Source organism: Zosterops lateralis, assembly GCF_965231275.1.
Source record: "Zosterops lateralis genome assembly, chromosome: 9".
NCBI classification, from domain to species: Eukaryota; Metazoa; Chordata; class Aves; order Passeriformes; family Zosteropidae; genus Zosterops; species Zosterops lateralis.
The window spans coordinates 9,971,728-9,993,146 of NC_139769.1; the positions used below are offsets into that span (position 1 = coordinate 9,971,728).

Sequence of the window (21,419 nt, forward strand, 5' to 3'; positions counted from 1 at the left end):
GATAAGACTAGATACTTTAGAGAAATAGAACTATGAAAGATGCATTGTAGTAAGACCCACAAAAAGTAATTTCAGATGATTGGCTTTAAGGCATTAACAGCATTGTGTGGCAAAAGCTGATAGGCCAATAAACGCTTTTAATGTATTGTAATTAAGAAACAGTTTGGCTTCTGATTGTGATTGTGTGAATTGTAACATCTGTATTGTCTCACCCTTCACATGAAACTGAAAATGGAATAAAAGTTTTTAAAATGCCTCTCACTTGCTCATCTCTAAGTCAGAAAAAAGTATAATCCAACAAGAGGAGAGATTTAGATTGAATATTAGAAAGGAATTCTTTACTGTGAGGGCAGCGAGGCACTGGAACAGGCTGTCCAGGGAAGTTGTGGCTGCCCTGTCCCTGGAAATGCTTAAAACCAGGTTGCACAGGGCTTTGAGCGACCTGGTCGAGTAGGAGGCGTGCCTGCTCCCGGCACAGGGATGGGAACGAGATGATCTTTAAGGTCCTTTTCCAACCCAGATTATTCTGCGATTCTATTTTATTTTCCTTACAACTTTTAATTTAATACTACTTTGCTTTCATTATTGAGCTCCTTAGTCTCAAGCCATGAGTTTCTTACTTGTGCCCATCCCGCGGGATGCGATCAGTGAGCGAGGGGCTCCCGGTGCCGAGCCGGCCTTAAAGCGCCACCGGGAACCCGCGAGCCTCCGGCGGCTGCGCCCGCCCCGCCCCTGACCGGCCTCATTTGCATACCCAGCGTGCCCCGCGGCGCCGCCGGTGTCCGGTCCCGCCGCTGTCCAGCGCTGCGGCCGCCGCCCGGCCCGGCCCGGGGGGGCTGCCCGAGGTGTCCAGGCCCCCGGAGCCCGGCCGGACATACCCGGGGCCGGTGAGCGGCGGGGCGAGTGTCGCCGTGACCTGTGCGGGCGGGAGCACACGGGGGCTGTGTTGGGAAGGCGACAATAGGCATACTCTGGTTTCTCTTCAGATCGCATAAATCTTTCGCCTTTTACTAAAGATTTCCGTGGAGAGGAACAAGTACGAGTGTCGATGAATTTTTTGAGGCTCTACTTCGGTAGAGCTACCCCTATTCCTGTTCAAAAATAGATCTAACTTCCTTAATTCAAATGAGAGTCTTAGATTCGTGAAAACACATCTGTGGCGTTGTATGTCGGCAGTGACTACCTTCGGCCAATTTTTGCGGGATCCGCGCCCGTACATCCATATTTCACCGGCCCCGAGCTTTCATATATTCATATTCCATCCTGCCCGGCCGCGGCTGGCGCACTCCGCGGCTCCTCTCGGGAGCGGCGCCTCCGCCCGCCCCCAGCCGCGCTGACCGGCGACCGTCCCGGCCTCCCTTCCCCGGGAGCGGCAGTCCGACCCGCCCCCTGGGACTACATCTCCCGTCAGGCCAAGCGGTGGGGCGCAGGGTGGTGGTGGGGGTGATGTCTGTCGGGAGGTGTAGTCCCACCGGGCCTCCCGGCAGCCCCCGCGGCACGCCGGCGCGCGGGGTTTAAACCGGCGGCGGTTGCCGGGCGGGTGTTTTGCTGCTGGCGCTCCTTCTCCCCGCCCCTGCCCCCGCCATGGACTCCTGCCTCCACCGTAACCTCCATCCCGGCGCCGTTATTAACATCACGCGGAGCAACGGTGAGGAGTAGGGAATGGGGAGTCTGTAGGGTCCCGGCCGCCGCCCCCCGCGGGAGTCCGGGCGGCGTGCGGCGGCCGGGTTTGGGCTCAACGCCCGCTCTTTCTAGGCTTAATCCAGAAGGCAACGGTGACGGTCGTGAATGTGGAGCGCTACTCCGTGACCGTGGAGTGGTGCGAGGGTGGCACCCCCAAAGGCAAGGAGGTGAGTGAGGGCTGCTCGCGGCCCGTTCCTTCCCCGGGAGCTCCAACGCCGCTGGGCCCCGGCGGGATCAGCCCTGGGCAGCCTGAGGCTCGTCAGGGGCGGCCCGGCCCTGCTGCCCCGGGGTGCTCCGTGCTCTCCCAGTTTCAGCCGTAACGAAAGCAATGCTCTAGATGTGCTAAGGTAAGGTGTGAGAGCTGCAGTGTCAAAGCTGCACCCTTTGCCTTCCAGAGGGATCAAGGAGGTGTTGGGCCTCTCGCACTGTTGACTGATGCTGAATGTCCCAAGAAATCCAGTTTTCTAGCTCTGTGGGCTGTTTGCTGGCTTTCCGTGTCTTTTGCTATGGCCTTCAGGCTTCCCAGGGCTGGATTTGATTTCCTGAATCTCTGCACCGATATGAAATAAATGCAGTGTGAGATAGGAGAGAGGTGGGTCTGGGTGATGATTTGAAGGTGATGTGGCCGAAATCCTCACACTTAAAATGTCTGACACTCAGCAAATTGTCCTGTACTTGTCCTGTTGTCTGGAAGGCTGACCAGAAACAGGGACTGGAAAGAGCTAAATAAAGTAGGTATTTATTGAAAGGCCATCAGAATCCACCCTGGGCAGGACAGGAACCCGACTAAGGCTGCACCCCGGGTGGACCAAGAATAGTCACAAAAATGGCACCCTGGTCACGAGATCTTACACTTTTATAAATTTTGGTCCATTTGCATATTTGGATTTAATTGTTCAATTACAGCTTCAGATTGTGAGGTCTCATCCTTCTTGTTCCTCTCTTCAGACTGCCATTGTTTGTGCTTTTGGGCCTGAAAAGTGTCCTTGGTTCTCTGCAGAAAAAGGATTTGTTTTGTCTACCTAACCTGTGAAGAGAGCTGACTAACACTTAATATGAGGCCCAGAACTACATCCCTAGGCAGCACACAGTCTGCAAATATGAAAACTAGAACTAAAGGCATCATTCATCATTTCTTGTGGTGTCTCTAGAAACGTGCAGACTCTGGATTTTGGTGAAAATCTTAGAAGTTGCCATTGGCTGGTTGTTTGAAACCAAATCTTATTCTGTGTGTGTGCCTGCTGCATTCAAATATAAAAAATATACAGTTTCAAATATAATTCTTGGCTAAATTACATGTATGTGTTAAGATGTTAAATCTTTAGAAAGGTACTTCAAAATCCAGCAATTTTCTTATGTGCTTATGCATGTGTGCTGTGCATGTTTTTACGCACACTTATATTGTCCACACACTTCCTTCTGAGCTAATTCACTTTCCTATTAGCTGCTAACCAATTCCATACGAATTAGACTTCATAGATTACTTCTCTTAGGCTAGAAAGTGATATTTTCACATTTTAGACAGATTCATATAGTTGCTTTCTTCTGTTCTTGTGGACTCTGATTTAAATAATTCCAAAGTTAGTTGAGAGCTCAAGAACTTCCTGGTGGTGCTTGTGTTGCCTTGTTAGGTGAATTCCAGTTGCAACCTGCTGGAATTTTTGTGTACAGGTGCTTTTAATCTCTTCAGCAGGGATAGTTTTGAAAAACAGAACAGAGACTGAGTTGTGGTATTTGTGCTCAAGCCTGCCCTACCCCTGCCTTTGCCAGGGTGCCCCATGATGAGGTGAAGGCAGGATTATGATTCCACTTGAGGGTCAGTGAGGAAGTGATAGCTGGCCAGGTGAAGTCATTTGCCGTAACAGGTGAAGATACAGGTGAATTAAGTTATGGATTGAATGCTGAATCCTTCATTTCCCAAAGGCTAAGCAGCTCTTTGATGTGTATTTTGGTAAGCACAATCACAGTAAACATTTAATGCTCCCCTAGCACAGAAGTCACAGAGCTGCTGAGACTTACTAAGATTAGCAGTGGGAGATTAGAGCAGGGGATGCCAAATGGGCTTTGCCCTTCTCTTCAGAAGTGCTTTATGGCACCTGCAGAGCTGTGTGGTGTTTGGCAGATGAGGGTAAATGGCTTAACTAGCACATTTTGTCTGGTATATTTAGATGTACCAGATTGTTCAAATGGAATAGGAACTACTGTTATGCTTTTCCAAGCAATTTTAATATAACATTTGGTGGGCAGTGGGTTGAGTTTGTTTGCCTTCCCTCAAATTCCAGATTAGAAAAAAACAGTCCCTGAGTGGTAGCAGCAATATTCTGCTATGTAAAATCCTGCCTTTGTTCTTCCAGGTTGATATTAATGCTGTAGTTGCAATAAATCCTGAATTATTAGAACTACCTCCCGCTGATGTGAAAGAGAACGTTCCTTTGCAAGACAATGTAACTTTACAGGTAAGTGCTTTAAAGTAGTTTAGTTTCTTCTAAGATACTGATGCATAGGTCTTGTTATATATAATACTCCTGGTCTTTAAGTTTGAGATCTCTACCTTGTCTTTTCTGTCTCATAGTTAGGCTTTGGTCAGAAATTCTTGCTGTATCAATGTTGCCCTGAAGAGCAGTGCTGAGTGTTTGCTGCTTACTCTGATTGCTTACAGCATTTCTTGTTTTTCAGAAACAGAACCGTAGAACAACCATTTCAAAAATTCCTACTCGGCAGGAAGGTGAGAAAATGTGTTTTTTTCTCTGCTATACCCTTGTGGAATTGTGCTGGTCTTCCATTGTATAAGATTGTACCTTAGTGCATCATAAGGCTGCTCATTCAGGCAGTGCTAACAAAGACAACACTATCTCATACCAATGTTGTGGAGTCCTGAGGGCAGGAACTCTCCTAACAGGTTGCTGTCCTATTCCTGTCAGCTGGGGTTTGTTGATGTGTTCCCCTCTTCTGCAGGATTGCTGTAGTTATTCCCTGCTTTAAATGTCACTAAGCAGTTGCTGTTGTAGTGAGTTTTAAAGTTCTGTATGGAGCTTTACAAATGCCACACACAACAGATGTTAAGTGGCAATTGTTAAAATTAAAAGTGTCAGAATGAGAGTGGAAAGGAGAAGAAAGAAATAGTGGTGACAAATGTATGTCTCCTCATCAAGTAGTCTCCCTAGACAATAAGTAGAGTTTTATGCTTGGAGACATTTCAGAGCAGGCAGGCAAAGTTCCAGCTGATGTGCCCAGCTCCCTGATTGCATGTCAGTACAACGTGTTGAGCAAAGCCAGAAGAGTAGATAGAGATGTCAGTGTGGGATTGCTAAGAAATTGTTCTTCCTTAGGTGTCAGGAGTTAGAAAATGCCTATTTTCTACATTCTCTTAGCTTTTTCAGCTGACTCTTTAGGCTTTTTGAATTGCAAATGGCAGCATTACTGGTCTATTTATAATACAGTGAATGATGCTGAAGCTGAATGATTACTAATTTAATGATTCTCTTAAAGGGCACGGTTAGCCAAAACTTGTGTTTCTCCATTCAACTGAGCTGTAAACAAAACACCTGGGCTTGTCTGGCCTCTTCTGTTGCATGTAAGGCAAGACAGGGAAGCTGATCCCAGAAGACAATAGTACAAATTCCGTGGCATCAGAGAGGCAGGAGTTGTCCAAGAATCCTAATGTGTAAGACTTTGTTCTGTACTAGAGTATCCTGATCTTTCTCAAATTCAGAGAATTCCATAAATTTTGTGAACTGAACAAAAAAAAAATGATGTGGTATAGTCATGACTGTCTATATATAGGTCTGTTAATAGAACTGGCTAGCTAGCTGGAAAACACTAAGTGTGTTAATCCAGTCACTGGTTGATGGAAAGATGTCCTTGCAGAGGTCACAGCTCTCCTGAAGTATAAAATCTAATTGCATTTTTAAAGTACCTGTTGCCTGTCCTACTGGCACACTCTTGTCCCTAATAGAGACCTGCTCAGAGCTTAAGAGATGCAGTGTTTTCAGTATTCATCAAATAATTTCTGTTGCTATAACTAGCTAAAGCCCAGGAGTGTCAGAGTATCTGTCCTGTTAAAAACCCTTCACTGCACTAATTAGGAAGCTAACATTTGCTTCAGACTTGTTCTTAGACTACACAAATTAAAGGAGATCAGTAGGTGTCTGTCTCCATCTTATTAGGAAAGGAGAAAAGCAGAGTGTGCCAGTAGGACAGGCAACAGGTATTTTTAACTCCTGCCTCTCTGATGCCACGGAATTTGTATCATTGTCTTCTGGGACAGAATTCTGAAATTAATTAAGAAATAGATGTTGCCTCAGTCTCACAAATCAGTAGGAATTTTTGAGGATGCTGAATATCCTCACATACAAGAATCACTTGGATCAAACCTATTTACATGGAGTGAATCCTCCAGTTAATTTGCCTGTCCAGAAGCACCAGCATTTATAGAAACAGTGCTGCTGAGTGTGAGATGAGATCAGGTCTGGGCATGTGGGACAAGAGAAAATGGAATAAAATGCCCTTCCTGAGTATAATGAAACTGATGCTTTTTGTTTCTAAAATTGCAGCAGTCACGTCTAATGTCTCTGCACATGAGCAGAATATTCAAGGTGTAGAGTTAAAAGGAGCAATGAATTTTGGGTATGGTTCTAAGGAATTTGATTCAGAATTGAAATGAACCCTTGGTCTCCAACGGACCCTTTGAAATAATAGTGATTCATTCTGGATAAATTCTAATAATTGCTGGTCATGAGAGGTGAAGAGAGTTCTAGCTTGTGTATCACACTTCTTTTTCATATAAGATTTGCTTTTTTAAACAAATATATTGAGGTAAACGTTCCAATCCTTCCCCTAGGAAGGTTTGTAAAGGACTTGATCTCAGTGAAAGAAATACCTTGGCACGTGAAAATGGAGACTGCCTACAAAGGGACCTTTTTCAAAGATTTGCTGTTGTGGTTATACAGGGTCTTTCAGCTGAATGTAGTGCCATGGAGCTTCCAGCCTACTGTGCACCACACACAGCCTGTGTGTGGGTGCCCTCATGGTGTGTGGGCACAGTGCTGCCCGTGGCCAGTTGCCAGGCTGCCATACCCTTGCCACCATCAAAGAGTTAATTCATACAGCCCTGCAAGTGTGAAGCTTCAGAGGATTTAGTGATTCTCTGACTTGAAACTTCCTCCTTCCTAGGTATTAAGTGTTAAGGTGCTGGAACTGCCATATCCTTCTGTGAATCCTTAGTGGAATCTGAAAGAAATTCACTGGAATTGCAAATCTGGAATGAAATGTTTGCTTTTTCTATAGTAATGAGGTTTATTGGTCTCTTTTTACCCACATGCATTGCTTTGTCCAGCACTTTGCTAATGGAAAAGATCCTTTTAACCACACCTTGTTCTCCACTGCTCTATACTTTGTGAGCAATTGATGAATTGCAAGTGTCTGAGTGTCTCTGGGTTCCTGTTTCCAAAGCTGCGCGTGGCCGTCCCAGGATCTCTACCGCAGAATCCGCATACAGCATCCCGGATGAGGAGATGACAGTAGATCCCTGCACTTCTTTGCAAACCAGAAAACATTCCTTGCTCCCTGGTGAGTGGAGAAACATCCCAGTGAATTCTTAACGTGGAATAATTTTCTCTTTGTGTGCATTTAGTTATTCAAACTGCAAATCCCAGTGGGAGAGCAACCTGAACTCTTTCATAGATAAAATGAGAGACCAAATATCCAGGGCTCCTACCTGAAGTGTTTTCCAAAGGAGTTTGGAAATAATGTTGTGCATAATGATGTACTTTCTTAGCCAGAGAGCTATGATTGGGGAAGTTGCAGGGACGTGGTGTCTGCTTAATGGCATAAAATGGTATTTGTGGGGCTAGAGTGGAAGAGAAGTGCCTTAACACTGCTGACAACACATCCTGTAACTATACTGGTGGTTGTTTTACCTATACTGGTTGAGTAAAACAAGAACTTGAGCCTCAATGAATTCCGAAATTTTAGTTATTTTACTAGACTGCCCTATGAATAGCTGAGGGCATACCTTGCATGTTAAGTTCTACAAAAACACTGAAGTAAGGGGCTTGATACTAAGTTCTTATCTAGTTGGTTTGGCCTCGATTTACAGAATTGCATAAAAGTTGGTCATTGGCAAAAGATTTAAAAGTTTGCTTGCACATTTACCACAGGTTTTAGATAGTTCTTTCTCCTCCTGTAGGAGTCAAGAAATGCCTGTAGTCTGAGGCTTTACAAATTACAACATTATTCTTGATCTTTGCAATCTAATTATTGATTTTGGTCTGGCTTCTTTCTGCAGCTGGCCAAAGCAGGGCTAGCAGGTTGGCTTATGTTCCAGAAGCCTCACTGTCAAGTGTAAATGGAAATACAGAAAATCATCTGCCTGCTGCTAGAACGAGCTCTTCAGAGAGGCCAGGTACCAAGGAGCAGTGGATAAACACTGACTCATCAGTCAGCAGTGAATCACTCTGTGATTGCTGCTTTGTGTACTCAGAGGCTAAAGCTTTGAAAAGGTGACTTTGGCAGCAAGACAGAATTTCTTGTTTATTTTTTATTACAGATGTGTAATTCTGTTATAGTGGTATTGCCTCAGAAATGCTACCTTTGCTTTAGTGTGGCTTCCAAGGCAGTTTCTGTGATAGTTAGATATGGTTTGGGAAGGAAGTGCTACAAAACTGATGGCCATCCTTCTGAAGATGATTGTTTCCTCTATGAGCTAGTCTGTCAGCAACCTGGAAGAGTGGAAGTATTTGTCTTGTGCTTAAAACCTAGTATGAAATTTTAATCCAAGGAACTGTTTTCATTTTATCTAGTTCAAAGAAGATCTAACATTGTGAAAGAGATGGAGAAAATGAGAAGCAGGAGAGAAGAAAAGAGAGCTCAAATAAGTGAAATCAGGATAAAAAGAGCACAGGTGGAGTACTCTACAATACACTTGTAAGGGGAAATTCTGTGTCTAAGGATGCTGTAGTACAGTAGTTGATATCAAAACATATTTTGGACAGGCCTTGTTCTTAGAAAGCTGTACATAAGGATGGATTGATTCTGGCTTCAGAAAGTTGTGAATCTTGTAAAATGCTTTGAATTGCATACAGCTGCTTGTTTAATAGGCCCTGGGGCCTTTTTTGCTGCAATAGATCAATTACATTCACATCCGTGGTTTTTCTATGCAGGAGCTTGACAGTGCTTGTCCAAACTGGGAGTTTGCACGTATGATCAAGGAATTCAGAGCAACTTTAAACTGCCAGCCAATATCTATAAGTGATCCAGTAAGTAAATACTGACTACTAACTGCTACTAACTGTAGACTGTAGACAGACTTCTCTATTTTTTACTGAAAATGTTGGCATCAAGCTGTTGGTGCATTGCTACACCTTGGAAATTCTCTGAGCTTGAGGAGCTGATGGTATCTGTGACGTCACTTGCCTTCCCTATTTAGGGCTAAGTTGTGTTGTTTACTTTGCATGTGTCACTAGTGAGCCTGTGGTTTAACAGTTATCATGCAGTGATGTGTGACCAGATTGTAAGTGGTACAACCATTGTTGTAGGAACAGGTATAATTTAAAATGGTCTGTTGGCCTATTACAGAACATGTTATATAAGCAAGTAATATGTTAAGCAATTTAAAATAGGTCAAAAAGTGGAGGAGCAAAAGTAGAGATTGAAAACTAGAGAACCCTGGCTTGGTCAGTACCCTCAGCCATTAAAAAACACGGTGTACATATCACTGTGTGACAGGATAAGAGCTTGTTACCTTTGCCTTTTGTCTCACCAAACGGCATATGCAATTCCCAGCTCATCTGGCATGTAGCTGTGCGGCACAAATAGCTCAACTTGCTACATGAAAAAAGAGCTCCAGCTCACTAAAAACCTCTGGGGTAAATGAAAATATTAATTTGTCTGATTAATTATTTGACCCTAGCTGCAGTATTCATATCATAAATTTTGCTGGACAGCATTTCCACCTTATATGTTGGAGAATACTGCATAAAGGTAAATTCATAGTGTTGCTTTTGCACTGAATGCACTTTAAGACTGACATCCCTGCATGAATGGGTTGGCCCAGAAGCAACTGAGATCAGCATATAAGAAATGGATGTGAGCATCAGATCTCTCTGTAATACAGTGTAATTGGGAAATAACTACTTATTTTCTTTTCTTTTAGATAGAAGAGCACAGGATTTGTGTCTGTGTGAGAAAGCGCCCTCTCAATAGGCTTGGTGAGTGTACTGACCAAACAGCTCTGTCTTGAACAGTTTGACTTTGTTCATTTTTGTTAAAACTGAGGGTCTTTTCTCTCAACAGAACTTCAAAAAAAGGAATGTGATGTGGTTACTGTTCCAAGCAAGTGTGTCCTGATGGTGCATGAGCCAAAGCAGAAAGTGGACCTAACAAAATACCTTGAAACCCAAACATTTAGATTTGACTTTTCATTTGATGAAACTTCTTCAAATGAAATGGTATACAGGTAATGCTTGCTGCACACTGGAAATGACCTTCAGATAAAAGCATGGAGCTATGGCTAGATAGCATCTAAGCTTAAAGAAAATGTTACTTGAAATAAGTATTAGAATCCTTTTTGGAGGAAGCTGAAGGACTGAGAAGTCTAAGGCTTATTTTTAGCATAGCCTTGCTGATTGCCTAAGGATTTGCTTTTTTTTTTTTTAGTTTCTTTTCTTGTTAAAACTGATTATGATGAAGCAGTGTATGAAATATTTGCCTTAGCTATTTTTCATCTTTTGAATATTCAGATTCACTGCTAGACCTCTTGTAGAGACCATCTTTGAGGGTGGGAAGGCAACGTGCTTTGCGTATGGCCAGACAGGCAGTGGCAAGACACATGTAAGTTTTTCTTCAAGGTCTCAAATTTTCTAGCTTTGAAAAAGTATTTCAAAGCTCTCTGATGTTTGAGCATGAGTAGGATCATGTAAGAAGTTTGGATCTTGGTTTTATTGTTTTAAAGCTAATGCTTTGTAAGATGTTAACTCATTTTCTGTAGCTTTATGTACTAGTGGGTTTCCTTGGAGGTTGTGAGGAAAATTGTACTGGCTTTTCAAAAGATTTAGGAAAAATCTTTTTAGAAAAAAAAAAAAAAGAATTAGAAATAAGAAATAGAAAAAGTTTTTTCTCTTTAGAAAAAAGAAAAGCTGACTTTTCAAAGATTTAGGATGTCCTGATATGTCAGTTTTAGTCACGGCTATTCATTGCCTCAAATGCCTGTTGCTGTTTAACTCCTGTCTGTAAAGTGGAGCTATTAGCCTACATCTGAGACAAAGCCTACTGTCTATCCTGTGCTTTTCCAAAGAATTCAGCAATTATATAGAATAAGCCTCTTGATGCACATAAATATTAAAGTGATCTGGTACTGTGAAGTGGGTGAGTTAGTGTGTTTGCTTTCGAACCACTCCTTCCAGTACAATAGTTGCAGCTTCAAGAGTTGTGAAAATTCTTTTGTCTCAAAAGAGAAAGCTTGTTCTAAATTTTCAACAGCTGTGTTGTCTTTAACTTTCTTCTGGGAACTGTGGAGGAGGATCCTCACAGCATGATAGTGGAGTCACATGTGCTCTCCTGTTCCAGAAGAAGAGTTTACCTGAAACCACAGTGATCTGCCCTGGACTGGGCTAATGCACTGCTTTGAGTAATCAGACAGTCATTGCTGTTGATCAGTGTTAGAGGCAAGTTCTAGGCTAGCACCTCCTATCTTTAGTGTTATGTAGTGACCTGCAGATCTTTTCCACTAATCCAGACAACAAGTTGGAGCTTTATAGAAGTTTGAACACAGATTGCCTTCACTGCACTGGAAAGGGCAGGAAACCTGCTTACCTGACCAGCATTACAGGAATACAGCTATGATGCACTAAAATCATAGGTGAAGTTACTTTCCCTTCCCAGTCCTAGGGCAGAACTAGTGCAGGGACAACAGCTGTACATTGAGGCTGGAGTACTGCATGTTACACTCTGGTAGATTGAGAATGTGTCATGAGATTGAGCTGTGTTTTAAGTAACAGTGGTAGAGCAAGTCACAAAGATAGCAGTAGCTGAAAATTTTATTATGATTAAAGATACTTTGGTCACAGGAGTTAAAGGTATTTTCTGCTCTAAATTTATATTTTCATGTGGTGTTAACTTTTGCAAATAGCTGCAAAATATTATTCAACCTAGATGCTAACAAATAAAGCTTTGTCTCTTCTGACTAGAGGCAGTGTCAAAGCAGTTTCCTTGGAGGAGCAGCTGCTTTGACTCTGCACCCCTGAGCCTTACAGGTGCACTGCTTTGTGTAGGCCATATCTTATTTCTGAACTGATAGGGAAGCTGCAAGCTAATTTGGCACTGTGTTCCAGTAATCTTGTTGGCATTGGGGGTTATCTATAGTAACTTCCTGTCCTGTTTTTGGGACTAAGAACAGATAGGCTGACTTGTTGGTGCCATGCCTGACCTCTGGCCTTTTCTCTTCACAGACTATGGGTGGAGACTTCTCTGGGAGAACCCAAAATGCCTCAAAGGGCATATATGCTTTTGCCTGTAAGTTGATCCTTCTATAGATACAAAAATTAAATCAATGCTTGTTTTTCTTAACTAGATCTGGTTTTGTATGATTATTTTAAACGTGTCCAGTAAAAGATAGATAAAGTATTTGTGTTTTTAATAATAATAGCTGGTGTTTGCAGGAGGTATGAGTATTTTTTTTCATTCATTTCACATTTTTTTTCCTCTAGCCTGTGTTTACATTCATACTGAACTCACCAGAAGATACTTGTTTCTGATACAAAGAGATGACACATTTTCTAATTAGGTGTTTGCTGGGCAGAACCATTTAATTTTGATTCTTCTGCTTTGGTTTTGTCTCAGGCATATCTGAGTACAACACAACTCCACCCATTTGTGATATAAAACTTGTTATGCAAAAGGATGTATATATTGTGTTTTGTCCTATAAGCTTTAAATGCAAAAAAACCTAGCATGTCCAGAATTATTTCAGAAAATGGATGCTTAGAAACCCCTCCTTGATATAATGCCTGGAAAGTACCATGAAACCTGACCTTTACCTTCCCTTTAGAAAGACCCAATGTGAACCTAGTCAGCAGCAAGGCAGCTGAACCAAGAACAACTATTGACAGACCTCTGAAAAATAGTTATGACTGGCCCTTAAGGAGTCTTTGCTTTTCAGCTCAGCTTCAAAGTCTGGAGTCTAATGAAAAACTGCACTGGATCCAGCCATAAGGTCAACTAATCTAGTATATTGTCTCCAAACCTCAGCAATGTAGATGCTCAAGGATGTATATTTTCTAGACTTCCTGCAAGATGCCCTTGAAACACAAACACATGACTTTTTCAGGCCTGTCCAAAACAATAGAGGATCCCAGTGTGCCCTCAGAGCAATAAGGATTGCTGTCTGTGGGTGGAATTAGCAGTTGAAATGCCTGTATTTCCCTGTTTTCAGTCCCTGGGTAAGGATGCTGCTGAATCTCTTCTCCAGATGGTAGCATAGCACTCATTGTTTGGATGACTGTTACTCAGTGCTAGACACTGCCTTATAGCTGTGCAGTGTTTGAAAGTAGATCAAGTAGCAACTAGAATATGTTTTAAACCAGTTAACTAAACTTCTGTCTTTCCTCACTAGCACAAGATGTCTTCCTCCTTCTAAACCAGCCCAGGTACAGGAATCAGAATCTGGAAGTCTATGTGACTTTCTTTGAAATATACAATGGAAAAGTAAGACTTTTTTTTTTTTTTTTTTTTTTAGGCTTGACCTAATTACTTTAGTTGACTATTTAATAAGTAGCTGAGTCAAACTTAATACTTTCTATAGTTCTGTGTATTCTGTTTTTATTGCTGTGTTTGGAATTGAATTTGAAGTCTACATTAAAGATGTTATTTCTATATAGCTTTGTATAAAGACAGAAAAAATACTTACAAGGAGTCCTTGTTCAGGTTTGCCTCAATCTTTTTGTCTAAATATAGGTGTTTGACCTCTTGAATAAGAAGGCCAAGCTACGGGTCCTAGAGGATGGCAAGCAACAGGTCCAGGTTGTTGGTCTCCAAGAAAGACCAGTTGGCTGTGCTGAGGATGTCATCAAAGTGATCACAATTGGCAGTGCCTGCAGGTTTGGTGACTTAAAACCTATAAGAGAAATCATGTCCTGTTGCATGTTCATGTTTAGAAAAACATATATAATGCCTGTAGCTGGTGCTTTGAGATTTAAACAGAAGCTTGTTGTTCCCAATAAGGGCACTGAGCAGCACCTCTGCATGAATACCAGGAAATGGTTAAACAACAAAGGACTAGAAGGGAATGGGTTCAGCCTGCCTTCCATAGAAAATGTCAGAGCTCCTCATTCACATGTCCTCCAATAAGAGAAACCATTCACATGAGGAAATGGCTACCTTGGTGTTTTCTAGAAGTATCAGCTAGCTTACAGGAATACAAGTAATCCCTGTGGGCTTGTAAGATCAAGGAACAGCAGCTGGTGTGAACCATAACTGCAAAAATGGTTTGGCTTAACTGCAGGCCAGATGAGCTATTCCAATGGCAACAAAAATACTGCATGTTGTTCAGGAATTCCATCTAAAGAATCCTTGGAAACAGGTGCCAAGGGACAGCTGTAGGCTTGGCACATCATCCTGGCAGGAAAGGCTGTGGTAGGGGCAGCTCTGCCATTATACTGGTATCTTTAATTGGGAGCCAAAATCTATATTACCAAGTGTTATCTGCTTCAGTGAAGTTGCAACTGCTGTGGAAATGTTCATAGGCAATGAGAGCTCCTTGGCTTCTGTGCTGCACTGTGTGGGCAAATAGGCACATCCTAAAAGCTTATTCAGCATTCTGTGCATCCTTTTTTGGCTGGCAATTTAGTAATGAACTGTTTTTACGTTTCAGGCTACTCCCTCCTTTTTCCTCAGTAGTAGGGATAAGGGTGGAACAGTGAACCTGCCAGCATTCTCAGGGAAAAAATGACAGTGAAGGTCACAGGGAGATTTAAATTAAAAGCTGTCACTCTATGCCTTGCAGTGATATGGGGCAGGTGCAGCTGCACAGCAGAGGTGAAGTGCCAAGCTGGCTTGGCTTGAGAAGGGGATTTACCATGATTGTAATGTGCTAGCACAGCTAATGCTGTTTAGTGGGGAGCTTGGCTGCGCTTACTGTATAATGGCAGATGCATTAGGAAAATGACATGTGGTGTGCTGTGAAGGTGTGACTTCCAGCTCAAGTTCATGTGAGGCTTTAGCACTCAGAAAGGCATTCCAATGTAGGCTGGCTGAGTTGAGTCAGGCAGCTTAAATAGCCTTAAATTTCTATATCCAGGGTGCAGGTTCACATTTTTCACAAGTAATCCTGTGCTCTTATTCAGAAGAAATTCTGTAATTCACACACACTTAAAGTATTAATTTGGGATAAACCCTAGGAGGTTAATTGAATGGCAACAGGTCTTATCTAGTGCTGTCAGGACCTGTTGTCTTCTGTGACACATTTCTAAGGCTTATTTGCACCTTGCTGTAGGACATCCGGGCATACTTTTGCAAACGCCAGCTCTTCACGGTCACACGCCTGCTTCCAAATCATACTGCGCCAAAGAGGACAAATGATCGGCAAATTTTCCTTGGTGGATCTGGCAGGAAATGAAAGGGGTGCAGACACATCTAGTGCTGATCGGCAGACACGGATGGAAGGTGCTGAAATCAATAAGAGCTTGCTGGCTTTGAAGGTGAGCTACAGCTCCTGGAGCAGAGTGATAATCCACGTGTGGATTCTGTTCAACTCTGGGGTTATCTGTTCTATTTCTTTCCAGTACAAGGAAAAAACAACCAAAAAAAGTAGTAGTTTAGGATGTGAGCAACCTAAAAATAGAGTATACTTTCATTTAGAATGTTTCCAGGAAAGTAGTGCTAGTGTAGTCTTGTCAGGCCAGACACACAGGTATAACTATTTCAAGCTTTGTTCAAGTCGGCCATTTTTTGGAGGGGGTTTTGTGACACAGGATGGCTATGCCTACTGTCCTGTGACAGTTGGATACCTGGAGTATATTTTAAAGACTATGAAGAACTTGGAGCAATACATGTGACTATTCTTCAGCCTGCTGGGTTTACCAGCAATTGGTGGTTGATAATTTGCAGAGCTGTTTGAAGAGAGATGCCAATACTGCATTCACAAGACTTGTCTTTTCCTAGGAATGCATCCGAGCTTTAGGGCAGAACAAGTCTCATACTCCTTTTCGGGAGAGCAAGCTGACACAGGTGCTAAGAGACTCTTTCATAGGAGCAAACTCAAGGACCTGCATGGTGAGTATGCACGTGCCAAGCACAATGCTTGTGTTCTATAATTTGACCAAATAGCTGCATGTTCCTCTAGAGCAAGGGGGGTTTCTATGTAGGAAAGCTTTAGATCTTGTTAAAAGAAAAAAAACAACCCAAGACCCAATAAGCCTAACGCTTTCCTTATGGAAACTTGTCCATGGTGAGTGAGATAATGAATTGGTGAATTATGTCCAACTCCAGTAGAAGCAGGGCTGTGGAAGTCTTTTTAATACAGTGAATCTGCAAGAGAGCTTGGTGTACTCTCAAAGAGCTTTGCTTTCTATGGATGGTGAAGCACAGCAGGTGCCCACAAAGACAAAGTTGGATACAGGGATGCTAGCATGTCCCACAGAATCCATAAAGAAAAATGGACTTGGCTGCCTCAACTCTAACCCTTTGTCCTCAAATGTCTCAGCTGTGTGGTGAGATCTGTAGGACCAAAAGTCAGATAGGAGTCACTGAGGTTTCTTTTGTGTTTGCAGATAGCAATGATTTCTCCAGGCATGAGTTCGTGTGAGTACACCTTAAACACACTGAGATACGCTGACAGGTAATGGCCTTTCGGACCTGGGGATTCTGTAAAACATGTTTTAGCTGCTTTTACTTTGACCTTTGTAACCTCAAGTTCTCTTGTATTGTTTGTATTGGCAACCTGGAGGATGGTTGTTAGGAGCAAAGTTATCTTAGAGCTGTCATATGAAACTAACCTGGGTGTTCTGTCTGAGACGTAATAGAGATGATGTAAAACCATCATGAGTAATGTTGCCTTTCCTCAAAGGAATCTCCTCCCATGCTAGATTTCAGACTGCCCTGGTTCTTGTAGGGAGTTAACCCTGTCCTGAATGTTTACCTCCATGCCTTTTACTTTTTGTAGTACTTTGTGACCCATCTGTGAAGGTGTGCTAAGAATGTGTGTCACAAATTAGTGTTTTAGCTCACTCGAAGAACCACTGGCAAAGGCAGCAGCAAAAGCAGGTTTAAAATTAAATGAAAGACAAAGTTTGTTGGCAAAGTTTGCTCTATTACTTATTAGGTGGTTAAAGTACACAGAAAAGAAAACAGACTAAAATCAATCAATCTAAAACCAAAATAAACTTTAAATTATCTACTTGGAAGCCTGAGGAATGGACAAAGGGGTAAGGATAGAAAAAGAAAGGGTAAGGATGGAAAGGACTAAGGGAGACCCTACCCTTGAGTCACAAGGTTTATGTGACTTGTCAAACATAGCCCTGGACTTGACCAACAGTTTAGGCCTAAAGATTTTAACTGCACTTAATCCATAGCCTAATTTAAATAATTTAACATAAGAGTATTGAATTTACTATAAGCACGGCAGTAGCTCACTTACAGGCCTAACTTTGTTAAAAATACTTAACATAGTTAAGAATCTAGCACAGCAACCTGCATAGTGTATTTGCTGTAGCATAGTCACACACATGCACACACACAGACCTAAGGGACTATGTACAAGGTGTATGTACTACCCACTGTGAAGGGATTTCAGCCCCAGCTCAACCAACGTGAGTGTAACCGCCAGAGTGGCTCCTGGATGCCCAGACAGGAAAGTTTCCTTAACACAAACATCTCCTGGCTTTCCTTCCCACAGTCTCTAGGGGTTTCTGCCCATATAAGCCTGTTCTGAGGATGGTATTGTGCAACTTTTAAAGTGAAGATTGTTTCTTGCTGAACATTCATTGATTGCAGTTGCTATTTTGTGATGCTGTGGCCAAGAAACTGATGGAAGATGAATTTGATTGACAAATATTCTTCTTGCAGAGTGAAAGAACTCAGCCCTCATGATGGAGGTGGTGAAACTCAGAATCAGATGGAGACTGAGGAGACTGAGACCAGTACAGAAGGCTCAGGTCTTCAACTCAATGTATGTGGGTGCAGTGGGCTAAACTGAACTCAAAGCTGGGAACAATTTGTTATTCTTACCTGAACTGTTTCTTGCAGTTCTCCAAGGATGAAGAGGAAGAACTCTCTCCCCACATGTTCAGCTATCGAGAGGCTATGACTCAAATTAGTGAACTGGAGGAGAAGGTTGTAGAACAGCTCAGAGAACTGGGACAGGTATGGGGAAGCAGCAAACCCAGCCCAGGCTACCTTCTATATGTTGGTAGCAGCTTGCTTGGTAGCCAAGTGCTTCTGGGGAGGCAGAAATGCAAGATAATGTACCAGTGGTGTTATTTTTTTCCTCACTGCCAATTTTTTCCTGTGTTTTCTGTCCCAACTGGTTAAAGTGGGGGATACCAGTGCTTTTGCCAGTTCCCTTTCCCCTCCAAATAGCAACCTCTACTTGCTAATGAGTACTGACTGCTCCTGGTCTGTAGAAGCTCAGCCATGTTGATTAGACTGCTAGATTTGAAGAAAGTAATTGAATTTCCAGAAAGTCCATTTCTCATCACTGTTATTATCCTTGTAAATACAGAGAACGACTACTGAACTTGACTATCTCTTGGGAGTCACAGAGAAACCAGACTACGATCTTGAGACCTTTGTGAGCAGAGCTAAGTACTTCATAGAGGACAGCTCAAGAAATTTCCTCAGTGTCAGAGGTATGCTAGAGTCTGTATCTGACTAGCACTGTCACTAATGCTTTTCCAAAGACCTGAAAGTAACACCAGCATATCTGTGGGGGCTTGAGCATCCAGTCCTGCATAGCTCTGAGGTCTGAGAGTGACAGCTGGGCTGGAGAGTTCAGCTTCCACATCAGTCACCCTGTTGCTCTTACCTTTCTCTACAGAAACACTGGATGCCCTGGCGACTGCCATGCAACTGGAGGAGCAAGCCAGCAAGCAGATAAGCAGGCAGAGGCCTTAGTCATTACAGCAAAACCTGGTTCACAAGCAATCTTGGATGCACTTGTCTTGTCTTGCATGTTTGTCAGTGGTTTGCATGACTCCTGTTTTAAGTGTGGTAGGGTGTCTGCAGGTCACATGCCCAAGGGCAGTGAACACAGCAGCTTTTTTCTTCATGGCCTGTATCAGGGTACCCAGCAAAGTGCTAAAATGCACCCACTGCAAGGCTTGGGCAGAGGGCCTGAGACCCTGCAGTCTCTGTCTGAGATATCTGGCATTTGGCCCTTTGCTAGTGACAATGGTCTCCCCTAAGATAACTAAATACACATGTATAGGTTATGTATACACATAACCTTTTCCAGATGTGTTCGAAACATTGCAAAACTGTTGCAAGTTTTGCTTTTCTAGAGAGAAAATTGACTATGTGATTGTAAAAAACAGTATTTTAAGAAGTTGAATAAATAAATGTTCTTGGATCTCATTATCTGTCCTACAGAAATAAAGTTTAACAGCTCCCGAAGACTGGCTGGTTGTTGGTAGGGAGGCTGATTTCTTGAATTAAGTTTCTTTTCAAAGTTTATACTTGTAATGTTTACATAAAAATCACTCAAAATATGTTTTGTCTCTTAATTTGGAGATGTTGCTGGGATCCCCTAACAGGGGTGAAGCTGGCTTAGGTGTAGTTGTCTGCTGCCATGGCCCTTGTGTGCAGCCTGGGTCCAGATTGCCCTGCAGACCCTTCCTCTGGGAAAAAGCAGGAATGGGGAGGAACAGTTGTAAGGCATGTACTGGTGCCTGCTCTTTCTTATTTATTCAGCTCAGTTCAGCATTTGTCTTCAAAAGCACAAAATAGTTGTGTGAGCTCTAGGTTCAGCAACATGGGATGCAGCTATGCAAACATCAGATCACAAAGGGACCCTTCTACTATTACTCCCTTGTAGGATCATCCGTGGACAGCAGGGAGAAGGAACTCTGCCAACCTGAGATATTCTAGAAACACGTGGTTTTATTGCAAGAGTTGTGGGTAAAAAGGGCCTGCCTTTAGCCACCAGCCTCGGCTGATGGGAGCCCCAAAGAGAGAGGGGGAGAGAGAGAGGGTGTGAGGTAAGAGCAAGAGAGAGGTCAGAGTAAGAGCGGTAAGAGAACGGGCACCTTGTTACAATACATTATATCCCCTTTCTGTTGAATATTCTAATTTACAGTGACCAACTGCCGCAAGATACAAAACCTACAAACTTTGCATGCAGCCTATGAGAACTACTCTATTACCATATCATCCTATAGTCTAAACTCTTAAAAACTACTTTTCTTATCTACTTTTTCCCTGATGCCTTGGCAGGGTGGAGAGGGGCTACATTCTTGCATCCTTTTGTTTTCTGTCCTTCAACCTAACTCCAGCTAATCACCATCTTCCTGCCTGCCATACCTACATCTCAAAGCTGGCCTTCATTTCTATTTCACTCACAGGTTTGACATCTCTAGTATTTCTTACCAGGCAATCATATCCACAAGCCCTTCCTGACCCATCTTTCCCAACACTCCCCCTTTTCTTACAGCTACCTTCTCCCTCTGAAAGTCAAGGGTGTAATTTAAGTGACAAGGCCCTCCCACCTCTGCACCTGCCATCTGTGGACTGTATCCTTGCTGTGTGTCTGGAGATGCCAGTTATCTTGGAGGCTAGTTATTCAGCCTGGACTGGATCAATTGTGTGCTACATTTCAGGGCTGGCCTGGAAAAGATAGCAAAAGAGTTAGGGATCTTTGAGGGATGTGAGCAAACATTAGTCACAAGCACTTAAAGAAGGGATACTTCAACCCAGGAACAATCCTCCACAGCTAGGGCACTTTGTGCTCAACAGTTTCAGTTCTGGGAACAGAGTGGGGCTGAGCACTCTGAGGGTTTCTGAGCTGTGAAAGCTGACTTGGGTCTAGGCTCTGCCTGCATCATACTAAGATGGCCAGCCAGAGTAAAAGGACTTTTATGCCCTACTAAGTCTGGATGAAAGCAAGACAATCCTGTTCCACTTCAGGTGTTAGTACTCTTGGATTATCCAGCCTTTCTCCATGCAAGGAACAAAGTATTGCCTACTACCTTCCCTCTCTGATTTAACATTGTCTATTTTCCCTATATCTGCCTTAGGGGTTCTCTAGAGACCTGATCTGCAGGCCATCAGCTCCTACCCTGGATGGGGGAAGAACCACACCATGGCCTGAGTCAATGGCCTTTGTGCAATCCCAATTGAAAATGCTGTGTCCCTGTCCTGCCCTAGTAGCACCAACAGACACAAGAGTCCCAAAATAAACAATAGATGTTCAGCTGTGCATGGATTAACAATCATTTAACACTGGGGCTTGCTGAGAGCCAACTGTTTAATAATCAATAAGAACTTCCTTGTGTATATTAGTCTGGCAAGTTTCTTGTGTGACCATAAAAACCCCAGGACTCAACTGTTACCACTTTTTTTTTTTTTTTTTTTTTTTTTTTTTTTTTTTTTTTGAGAGGATGTCACTTGAAAACTACTCAGGTTTGCCTCCCTATCCACCAAGCATTTTCTGTCATCTGCTTTTGCAGAAAAGGTGTTCTGACAGCACTATCTTGTGGACACTGCAGGAAATTCATTCTGAATAAACCAATTTTAGTGCAAATGGCTGAATT

At 42.8% G+C, this 21,419-nt stretch overlaps 1 protein-coding gene across 2 annotated transcripts; it reads left to right on the forward strand.

Annotated features, from left to right (window-relative positions):
- Positions 1 to 1,571: 1,571 nt before the first annotated feature.
- KIF2C (kinesin family member 2C) lies at positions 1,572 to 19,189 on the forward strand. 2 transcript variants are annotated; one of them, XM_083867325.1, is made up of 21 exons: positions 1,572 to 1,648; positions 1,756 to 1,850; positions 4,038 to 4,139; positions 4,360 to 4,408; positions 7,135 to 7,251; positions 7,970 to 8,086; positions 8,484 to 8,584; positions 8,844 to 8,939; positions 9,836 to 9,890; positions 9,976 to 10,138; positions 10,422 to 10,512; positions 12,129 to 12,192; positions 13,292 to 13,383; positions 13,633 to 13,775; positions 15,170 to 15,374; positions 15,838 to 15,948; positions 16,446 to 16,513; positions 17,740 to 17,842; positions 17,920 to 18,036; positions 18,395 to 18,521; positions 18,710 to 19,189. In XM_083867325.1, exons 1-21 carry the CDS (start codon positions 1,585 to 1,587, stop codon positions 18,784 to 18,786), a joined length of 2,157 nt encoding a protein of 718 aa, XP_083723451.1. In that variant the 5' UTR covers positions 1,572 to 1,584; the 3' UTR covers positions 18,787 to 19,189. The 2 variants fall into 2 exon arrangements, with proteins under 2 accessions (XP_083723451.1, XP_083723452.1); XM_083867326.1 differs by lacking the exon at positions 7,970 to 8,086.
- The last annotated feature ends 2,230 nt before the right edge of the window (positions 19,190 to 21,419 follow it).

Excerpts from the sequence above, each read along its gene's own strand:
- KIF2C (XM_083867325.1), top strand. The coding sequence starts at position 1,585 with ATGGACTCCTGCCTCCACCGTAACCTCCATCCCGGCGCCGTTATTAAC. Across the intron at positions 1,649-1,755 it reads TAACATCACGCGGAGCAACG|GCTTAATCCAGAAGGCAACG; the intron begins GTGAGGAGTAGG and ends CGCTCTTTCTAG. Across the intron at positions 15,949-16,445 it reads CAAACTCAAGGACCTGCATG|ATAGCAATGATTTCTCCAGG; the intron begins GTGAGTATGCAC and ends TTGTGTTTGCAG.